Source organism: Leiobunum rupestre, chromosome 2, assembly GCF_980474605.1.
Source record: "Leiobunum rupestre chromosome 2, qqLeiRupe1.1.hap1, whole genome shotgun sequence".
NCBI classification, from domain to species: Eukaryota; Metazoa; Arthropoda; class Arachnida; order Opiliones; family Sclerosomatidae; genus Leiobunum; species Leiobunum rupestre.
Window position 1 is genome coordinate 4,631,299 of NC_143385.1, and position 11,202 is coordinate 4,642,500.

Consider the following 11,202-nt stretch of genomic DNA (forward strand, 5'->3'; position numbering starts at 1 on the left):
CATTACATTGATTATTAAAGAATAAAATTGAAATTTAAAAATTTACATGTAATTTTAAAGGCTATGTGAAGCAAATTAGCAATATTTTAGGAAGTTATTACATAGTTTTGGGAATGCTCTAGAAAATATTTAGAGGAACGTTGTGGAATTTCATTTGAAAACTTTTTGGAAATCCTTTGGCATTTATAGACATCCTTGCGAAAACGTGGGAATACTCGGGGAATTCTTTGGGAAATTTCATATGAATTCTTTGGGAATGTCTTAGGTATATCTTTGTGAGACCGTGTAAATATCTTGGGAATACCTTGGGAGTTCTTGGGAATTTCATGGGAATGACTTGTTTAAACTTTGGGACTTTCTTTGGAAAACCTTGAAAATTTCTTGGGAATACTTTGGGAATTAGTTGGGAAAACCATGTTAAAGCTTAGGGCATTTCTTGGGAGTACCTTGAGAATATCTTTGGAAAATGTTTGGATTTTCTTGGGTATTTGTCTTAAGAATATCTTAAGAAGTGCTTGGGAAAAAAGTGCCAAACTTCCCAATATTTCCCAAGAAAATCTCTTACGAATTTCCATAGAATTTCCCTTTACAAATTATTAAGAATTCTTAAGAAAGTTTTTGTAAGGGTTAATTTGTGGAATAAGATTAAAAATGCTTGGATTAAAAAATTCCTAACGATTTAAACAAGAATAAACGAGCTGGGATGCAGCTTTTGATTATTCGAATAACCAATAAATTCAAAGAACTGCCCTGACCGGGATATTAACGCAATTTTTTTCAGAATGTGTCAACGATCTTGTTTCCTATGAGTCTCTCTTTGATGGCTCCAAGAATTAAAAGCGGTGTGCAGGCCTTCTCACCGATATATCATTATTCCAGCGTGATTATGTTTATATCTGAACCTAAAATGAAAACAACAGGATCCTTTGCCTTATTTCAAACTGATATTTACGTAAGTTTTTGTGGCAAAAAGGTTTTGGATTTATAATGGGGAAAGAACGGTGGGAAATGTGATCACAGTTCACAGCACGCCAGCGCCACGCGTTGACTTCCTTTACACTAAATTCCTGGTAGAGCTATTTCCAACTCCGCTTTCGTTGCCATTTAACTTTAAGTTTATTATTTAATGAAATATTAAATAATAAAATATTTGTTAACTTAAGCAAAGCTGTGCTTTATTACTTCTGTTAAAAGAATAATCAATTTAAGAAATAAATAGAAAATCTAAGCAAAGTTGATGCGAATACAATAATATTTAATTAAAATACTTAAGTCATTGTAAATTATAAGACAACTGTTTTGTAATTTATCCTTATTACAGGTAATTCTGTGTTTCATTTCGTCCTTGCTTGCCATTGCTTTTTTAAACTCAATATCTTCAACCTTTACGGTTAATTGTATGGAGCCACCATTTTTAATGAAAACTCAAAACCGTTTGGTGGCAGCGTACGAATTGATCTGGGATTTATTTTTTGTCTTCTTTTTGGAACGTAAGTCTCATATCTGAAGATAAATTCTTATTCGAGTGTTGAGGGACAGATTCTTACGCCAGACCTGAATTATTCAAATATCAGTTTTTATTTTACAATATTGTGGCGAAATGATGTATAATTAATTTCCTAGCTCGTAAAGTAAGGTGGCAAGTATTTGCTACATTCGGTAATTGTTATCTTTAAGACACTTTTTATGAAAACTATATTACTAATTTACAACCAAATTATGAATAGTTACTTTAAATTAGTTTTATGTTCAATTTTCATAATCTCTAGTTTTGTTAAATTTCACAATTTTCGTTAGGATAACTTACGGAAATCAAACCTGGTAATATAAATTGAACTTGGCAAATTATTAACATTTCATCTAGTTCGGTGGAACAAAATTGCATATCGCACAGAAAGTATAGCATAAACGAAAACCTCCACGCTATGCCGTATAAACTGATCCAAGCAGGATTTCAAATATATATAATCAGGAAACTATAGAGGTATTCACTTTGAATGTCTAAGGTTGCATTGGGACGGTGATACGAAAGCACGTCGAGAAAAAGGCGGGGCTTAACTACGCCAAGTGTAAGACGTAAAACAACATTTCAAATTCATTGGCTCGAGGTTTGACGCGAAAAGAATTCGTCGCCATGGTTACAAAAAGGGCGATCTTCCCGCGCAAAATTGGCATATATAACAATGGATTTAAAAACCACAATTGGTTATCGTACTTAACTTTTTAGAGTAATTATAATGTTCTTCGTGTAAGAAGTGTAGTTATACCTAATTTCACGTATTTGTATGGTTATAAAAGAAATAATCAGGTAAGCTTATAATATAATAACCATGACTAGGCTTAATGACGAGTTTTCGTCGAATTAGGGTAGCAAGGCGCGAGAGTTTTTCTCGTGAGCTTTCCCGCTTTAAGACACGCACGTTTCTACGAGCTTCATCACGGCCGTAAAAATCTTCCTTAGACATTACAAGTGTTAACATATACAGGGTCTTTTTTTTGTATCGGAAAAGTGTTTTTTTTTCAAAAACTATTTATAGTACCGATTTCAAATTTGGAAGGTCAATTCTCTATACCGGGGGACATCAGTTTGAGAAATTTGAGCGTTTTCGGTAATGTTTTTCACCAATTTTAAAAATTATTTTTCGACCACTAGGTGCGAGATAAAAAATTTCTATTACAAAGTTGTAGGCCGTCATCGAAAACCCTTAAAAATTGTTCACTCGACGAAAAACAACTTATTTATCAGTGAAAATTCGAGCTTGAAAAATTTACAAGTTTGTGAAGCCAAATTACGATTGTTTGAAACGATAATTGAAAAGGGAACAAGTCTAATACAAACGTAGTAGAGTTTTCACACTTGAAAAAATGTACACGTTTGGTTTTTAAATGCAGATATTTTATTCACATAAATTTTAACAAAACATTTTCAATAATATCACCATTGGCTGCAACACAGGTTTGTGCGCGGACAATTAAGTTCTCAAACGCTTTCTCTACCATTTCTGGTGTGACGTCTCGGCAAGCACTGATTATTCGTCTAATGAGTTCCTCCCTAGTTTCAATGGGCGTGGCGTATACCTTTGCTTTAACGAATCCCCAGAGAAAATAATCCAGCGGTGTTAGGTCAGGTGACCTTGCTGGCCAATGCACTGGACCATTTCTCCCTATCCACCTTTCAGGAAACTCGTTGTTGAGGTGCTCAGTTACTTGCCGGGAAAAATGCGGAGGGGCGCCATCTTGCTGAAACCACAACTGACGTCTTTCAGCCAATGGAAGGTCGTCGATTGCGTCACTCAGTTCGTTCTGTAGAAAATGTAAATAACTTTGGCCGTTGAGGTTCGTCGGCAGGAAAAAGGGACCAATCAAACGGTTTCCAACAAGTCCAACCCAAACATTGACCCGTTCAAATTGAACCTGGTGATGATATTCAAAACCCCAATGTGGGTTGATGTCAGACCAAAGATGGCTGTTTTGATGATTAAAGGGCCCATCTCTAGAAAATGACGCTTCGTCGGAGAACAAAACATGGCGCAAAAATTGTCTATCTTCTTGGACAGCATTTAGTAACCAGTTGCTAAATTCATAACGTCTTTGATGGTCTCCGTCAATTAGTCCTTGGTGGAGCGTAGCTCTGTATGGGTGATAGCGATTCTTACGAAGAATTTTCCACACACGATTTGCAGAACAACCCAAATCAGCAGCGGCGTTAGCGCAACTGTGACGAGGATATGCCACAAAGTACGCGAGTACATTGTTCTCGAAGTCTAAATCCGGTTGACCCAATCCGCGAAACCTAGGTTGCAAGTTACCAAATTGATTGAAATCGTGAATTGCTCGTCTTACTGTATTTACAGATGGTGCTCCATTTGGATGTCTTTCTGCGAAGATTTCAGTCACTCTTCTAAGGTTTTGCGCTGCTTCTCCATAGTAAATGGCAACTATCTCGGTACGCTCAGCTACTGAATAACGAGGCATTGTTCGAAATATTATCAAACACTGATAATAATCTCCCAAAGTTTTCCTTTAAATACCCAATGCATGTTTAGGATTGACCTATAGCCTCGTGTTTTTTAAATCCGGTCGTTTTTTTAACCAAAGTTTCAACTGGATTAGGTAATTCGGTTTCAATTATCGTTTCAAACAATCGTAATTTGGCTTCACCAACTTGTAAATTTTTCAAGCTCGAATTTTCACTGATAAATAAATTGTTTTTCGTCGAGTGAACAATTTTTAAGGGTTTTCGATGACGGCCTACAACTTTATAATAGAAATTTTTTATCTCGCACCTAGTGGTCGAAAAAGAATTTTTCAAAATTGGTGAAAAACATTACCGAAAACGCTCAAATTTCTCAAACTGATGTCCCCCGGTATAGAGAATTGACCTTCCAAATTTGAAATCGGTACTATAAATAGTTTTTGAAAAAAAAACACTTTTCCGAGCAAAAAAAAGACCCTGTATAGTTTCCTGATATACTCATGCTAAAATTCTGTATTAAAATTAAGTGAAATCTATTTAAAACATTTTACTTCTCGATGTCCGTTTTTTTCGTCCGCAATGGTGGTACCTTTGTTACATCATATTGAAGACTTTTGCCATATAGCGATAGACTAATTTTAATGTCTCGTTTACATTCCTTTGAGATTTCAAACCTTAATATTATAGTGTTCAGTGAGCTCATCAAATATTTATTGGCACTCTCCCCATAAATATTTTTTATTTATAGCTATTCCACAACATAAGGTTTACAAGTTAAGAACTGTTCTAGCTACTTGGCTTCTCGCAATAACGATCGTAAATTTCGAAATACTAACCAATATGAATTCCAAATTTTGTGTCACCTCTTACGAAACGGTAATGGATATCAAAGACCTTCATAATAAACCTAACTTTATTGTTAAATATCTTGGAAATGGTACGGAAGAAAGAATTCTACGAAGGAATGTAAGTAACGTATTATAGTGACGACTTTTGATATATTTTTTTAAAGTGACGGCCCTTTATTGTGCCATAATATAAGTCGATAATTTTTATGTCTTACAAGGTCTTGTTTAATGATGGGTTTCGTTACCTAACAACTAAAATGCAACAAGTAAAATGGACGACAAGTGATCTAATCAATGCAGAATATTTCAAGAATATTCCTTCAAATTCTGTGCATATTTTAGTGATGCACTTTTTACTTATTTTGCTACCATTTTTAATGGAAGATAAGGAAGACTACACTAACGCAAGAAACATTCAGTTTTCAAACCCGATCTATGAAGATTACCTGGTGCTTGTAGAGTCTTTCGAATTTTCATCGTGTCACATTCGAAAATCTATATTTGATAATTTGTAAGCGATCTATTTGAAACTAATATTTTTAGGGCATGTTAATTTGCAGATGATAAATTTAGTTGTTCATTAATAATTCTACTTATATATAGCTTTTAATAACTTCAAATCAGGTGACTGGGTTACATATCGAAGCCAGGTTTTAGCAAGCCCTTCAGGCCTTCATGCCAAACGAGCTGACAGTAGCTCCTAACTTTGCTATTACCGTTAACTTCATTAAGTTTTTATGGAAAGGGAAAACCAAAGAACTCGGTTAAAACGCCTTTAAACCAATGGCCGACTAATGTTGCCACAAGGTTAAAGTGCTAACCTTCCACATTATTGAATAAAATTAGGATAACCTAATAAATAGTTATAAAATGGGGCTCTCTTTGATGGAAGCAAAGCTTTTAAAATGTTTCTTTAACGGCTCCGGAGAATCGTTTATATCACTTTTAACTAACCGCCAAACAATTACTTTACATACTTGACTACGTTAACAACTTTACAAATGTAAATTTTCTTCTAGGAACGCTTTCAAATTTTTGTTCTTGTTATACATTCAGATTCTAATTGAAATTTGAGAAAATCCCTGTATTGGAATTGTTTTGCCCTAAAGATTTGTGTACCAATGTCGTAGTACAACGTTTATTTTATTTTAAAATCTAATTTACTTGTTCGTGGTTTAATTTCTAGTAGATTGGGGATAATAATTATCTACTTTTCTTAACCTTCTAGAAATTAAAACGATCTGGCTGTTATTCAATTGTAGGAGCCACCTTGAAAACGATGGAAAGTCAAGTTAAATATAATCAATGGTGATCGTAATATCCCGCGGGTTTACAAAATAAACTTTATTTTCGTTCATTTCAAACTATACTATTTTGTATACGTCCCGTGTGTTTTAATTCTGCTTTCATTTGTTCCAATTTAATTAGCTTGGTTTTTCCCCGTTCAATATCTTTTTACTTTTTGCGGTGTTTCTCTCGAATTGGCTAGTGTTTAATTTCGCTCTGAGTGCGTTCTGGGAGTACACCCACTAATTAAAAATTTTAAAATTGTTTCTCTATAAAACTTTGCCAAAAAGGCATATGTGCCGAAGTTCAAGGTTAAACATTATTTTACAATTAAAATATTTAAATTATTGTTTTCCCTAGAATATATTCGTATTTCGAAACCCAATCATTTTCACACTTGAGACAAAAAGAACAATACATCATGAAGCAAATAACTTGGCAAGTTCCGACAACAGAAGTAGTGCCGTTAGGATTTAAAGATGTTCACGAAATTGTCTTGATTTTTGTGTACGGATGCCTCTTGTCAAGCTTTGTTCTATGTATTGAAATATTAATGAATTCAAAAAAACAACGATGGACTTGTCGAAAATCTTAAAATATTCAGTTTTCTTCGTTTGAGATTATATAAGTCATAGCTCCGAAGATATTTTGCCCAACTAAATGAAACTATGGCTAGTATTTTATAATAAGTAAAGTGTAGCTGGCTTTGGGAATGTTTAAAAAAAGGATAAGAGCGACAAAACGGTTTAATGACCTTGTTGTCAACAAAAATAAGGGATTAATTTCTATCTTAGGATATTTTTCAATAAAAAAGAGCCCATTCAAAAAGTTAGTTCCGGTATCTCACACACCTTTTCAGAGAAATCACCTATTTTACCAGCTCTTGTCAATCCAAGAACCCATAAATGTGCACAGAATCAGCTACTACAACATGCGTATTTGGACTCGTCACTGATGTTTTGATGCTTAGTCTCATATGCGGAGATTAAGTTGGAAAACAAAACGTTAACCCTTGAAATAATCTTCTTATACCCCCGAAGTAAACAGTTCTTCATTTAATGAACTGGCAGCTAGAGTTGCTCAATTCAGTTGGAATACTCGAGTTTCATTTTTCCGACATTTTAATTGCTACGCAGAATTTCTGCAAGTTTAAATGATAAGGTGACGCTAAACATTAAAGAATTCCTATATAAATAATCCATTGGCAGTCTGCACTACCAAAAAAGGTTTTATTTATGATTCTAAGTGCGTTGATGAATTCTTGCTTTAGCTTAAGCCCATTTAATATTGAAGTTTGCAGATGATTGCTTATAATTTTTTATAAAAATGCAAAAAAACATTTTTGTTTCCCTTTAAAAACAATCGTATGTATTTCATGAAATCAATTCCTGTAATATCTTTCAAGCAATAAACTTAATAAAAGCAATAACGTTTTTCCTAGACAGATACAACAGATGCAGTCGCATAGGTTCCAGGAGCCAAGAAGGGAAGAGGTGGGCCTACAAAACATGTCACATTAAGAATAAACTTTCTTCGGTTTAAATTTATATTGACTTTTCGTTGTCAGGGGATTCAATTTAAGCGTTAGCCTGGGGCGTTGATAGTAATTTATTACAATTCCTATCTAATTACACTTAGTCAGCGATGTAGTAATATTTGGTTTGGTGTCTAATGTAAAAGTTTTCAAGCAACAAATATACATCTATGATATTCTCAGCGAGATATTTTTCAGGGTATGGATGTGAACGTGTAAAACTTAAAGATCTAAGGAACTCAGCTTATTTAACGATTTAAAACGTAGCAAATTTATTACTTAATAGATCGTCATTACGTGAGAGGACCACCAACGGAATACAGAGCACTGGTTTACGTTGCGGTGGTGATTATATACAAATGTTAAAAAATATAAAATAATACAAACATAAAACAATTTTTTTGTATACGACTGATAAAGATAGACGCGGCGTGACCACCGATGAAAGTCCGGAGATTAATCATTCCGTCCACATTGAAATATCGTTTCAATTAATCAAGGGGTAATTGACACACTTTGGCAATTGGACGCTTCAATTCCCTGTCCGCTGTCTTCACGGAAACGACTCGAACAAGATTGTCCGCACCAGGATGAACAGTGACGACGCGGCCCATGTTCATTTCGTTGGAGGGAGATTTTCATCCTTCAAAAGGACCAAAGGTCCGACCTCGATGTTTGGTTTCAGCGTGACCCACTTCGGCCGTTGCTGAAGGAGCGACAGGTATTCAATGCTCCATCGTTTCCAAAAGTGATGAAGAATTTTCTGACCCAGCTGCCAACGGGATAGGTCTTCTCGGTCGTCAGGTCTGGCTCCGGAATCGTGGTGAGCGGTCCTCCAATCAGAAAATGACCAGGCGTTAGAACAGCGAGATCGTTTGGATCGGCGCTCATCGCCATCAACGGCCGGGAGTTAAGACAGCACTCGACTTGACAGAGAAGCGTGTGGAACTCCTCATAGTTTAATATTGTTTCTCCAATGACTCTCTTGAGGTGGAACTTTACAGATTTGACTCCAGCCTCCCAGAGGCCACCGAAGTGAGGAGCTGCTGGAGGATTAAATTGCCAGTTGATTCCTTGCTCTGCTGCCCATTGAATGATTTCCGCGCTGTTTGAAGTTGATGTTATGGTTTTTATGAAGTCCTTTATCGATCGGTTTGCACTGAAGATGTTGGCACATTTTCCACGTCTGGAAATGAAACGCTTGAGGGCGGTCAGGAACGCTGTGGTTGACTGATCGCTGACCACTTCCAAATGTAAAGCTCTCGTCGAGAAGCAGGTGAAGAGGGCGATATATGCCTTGAAGGTCTTTTGGCCACGTACCTTAAGAACCCGGAGTTGGAAAGGACCAGCATAGTCAACTCCACAGTTCAGAAAGGCTCGTGCCGGGTTGACTCTCAGTACAGGTAGGTTGCCCATGAGTTGTTTTTAAGTCGCTGCTTGTTGTCGAACGCAGCTCACACATTTTTTCACGTGGAATCGGACGGCGTCCCGGATACCAATGATCTAGTAACGTCTTTGAAGAATCGAGATCAATAGTTGAGGACCACCGTGCAGCTGGTTCACGTGTTCATGACGGATGAACAGGTCTGTTAGCGTACTTCTTCTAGGAAGGATCACCGGATGGATTTGATCTGGAGATATTCTGGCGTGTTGCAGACGTCCTACGACTCGTAGTATGCCATATTTTTCCAGAAAGGCGAAAGAGATAGTACTCTGCTCTTTGTCGGCAGATCTTTCCCTTTGCGTAGTATTTCAATTTCTTCGTGAAAGACTTCTTGCTGTATTATTTTTAGCCAACAGCGTAGAGTGATCTCCCGTTCTTCTGGGCTAAGCGAACCCGTGATTCGGGCAGGCTGGACGTTCTTCTAGCTTCGAGCGTTATGACTGAATCTCAGACAGTAGGCGGTGACGTTGACGAGAGTACACAAAGACGAGTATTTATGAAGAAGCCTATCGTCGATTTGCGAATGAGCGATGGTGATTGGCTCAATGGTTCTTTCTTCCTGTCTACACTCCCCAAGAGGACCTTGCTCCACCAAAGGACTGATGTTGCTTTCAAACGGTGTATGATTTCGTAAACATTGTGGTCCCTCCCACCATAGGGAAAATTTAGAGAGATCGTTCGCCTGCAATCCCCGCGAAGCGCAATCCGCCGGATTTTCTTCACCTGGGATATGATGCCAGAAAGCCGATGGTAGCGTTTCTTGTATTTCGGCGACCCGATTAACCACGAACGTCTTCTAACGCTGTGGCGGTGAAGTGACCCAGACCAAAACGATCGAATAGTCAGTCCAGCAATGGACTTCGGGTATCTCCTTTTTGAGAGAGCCTTGGACGAGTTTAATAAGTCTCGACAATAGAACGGCGCCACAGAGATCCAGTCTGGGAAGAGTCGTTGTTTTCAGCGGGGCGACCCTTGTCTTGGCGGAGATCAGCTGGATATGCACTTGCCCCGCTCGTGGAGATTGTCTTTAGATATACTACAGCTGCGAACGCTTTCTCTGAAGCGTCCGAGAAACCATGTAAGCTTGCCTCTTGCACCTCAGATTGAGAGATATAGCGTCGAATTCGTAGCTTTTCGATCTCCGGAAGATTATCTTTAAACCACTGCCATTTGCAAATGATATGTAAAGGTAACTGCTCATCCCAATCGATCTTTAGCTGCCACATTTCTTGTAGAAGTAGCTTCGAAATGATTATGACCGGTGCCAATAACCCCAGTGGGTCGAAAATCTTCGCCGTGTCCGAAAGAATGGTACGCTTCGTGATTGTTGTTTGATCTTGAAGAGCCTTTACGGAGTACGAGAAGTGGTCGGTGGAAGGTGTTCAATGAAGGCCCAAAGCTTTAATCGTCTCGTCACCGTCGATCCGAAGAGGGCCTTGGTTCGGAAGCCAATGAATCCAAAAGTGCCGGATCGTTTGACGCCCATTTTCTTAACTCGAAGCCGGCTTCCCTGGTCTATTTGATAAGTTGTGCTTGCAGCTCCATTGCTTCGACTATCGTTAGAGCCCCAGTCTTGAGGTCATCGGAGAACGCTTCCGATGCCAACGGATAGATATCTTCTACATCTCGAGATAATTTTTTAAGTGCCCTCGTGGCCAAATACGGGGCTGATGATGCTCCGTAAGAAACGGTAAGTAGCTGATATTCTTGAATTGGACGCTTCGGGTCTGATCTCCAGAGAACTCGTTGCCAATCCGTATCTTCATGATGCATCAGAATCTGACGGTATATCTTGGCGACGTCAGCCGTCATGACGATGGGATACGATCGGAAGCGTATCAACAATGTGATTAAATCGGCTTGTAGTCTCGGCCCCACGAGCAGAACGTCGTTAAGAGACACTCCGGTAGATGTTTTGGCTCAAGCATCAAAAACGACTCGTAGTTTCGTTGTACTGCTCGACTCTTTAATGATAGCGTGATGAGGTAGGTAAATGCAGCCTAACCAAGCTCATCGTGGGGCACGATCTCCATGTGCTACATGTCGAGGTATTCATTCATGAACTTGTGATATTGATCGTGAAGAGCCAGATCGGCTTATAAACGTTTTTCTG

At 37.9% G+C, this 11,202-nt stretch overlaps 1 protein-coding gene across 1 annotated transcript; it reads right to left on the reverse strand.

The window, feature by feature from the left end:
• Positions 1 to 8,326: 8,326 nt before the first annotated feature.
• LOC149955565 (uncharacterized) lies at positions 8,327 to 9,061 on the reverse strand. The gene has a single exon (XM_090166688.1). It carries the CDS (start codon positions 9,059 to 9,061, stop codon positions 8,327 to 8,329), a length of 735 nt encoding a protein of 244 aa, XP_090022814.1.
• Positions 9,062 to 11,202: the final 2,141 nt, after the last annotated feature.

What these genes read in the sequence shown, in the direction of transcription:
- LOC149955565 (XM_090166688.1), bottom strand. Translation starts at nt 9,061, where the DNA reads ATGGGCAACCTACCTGTACTGAGAGTCAACCCGGCACGAGCCTTTCTG.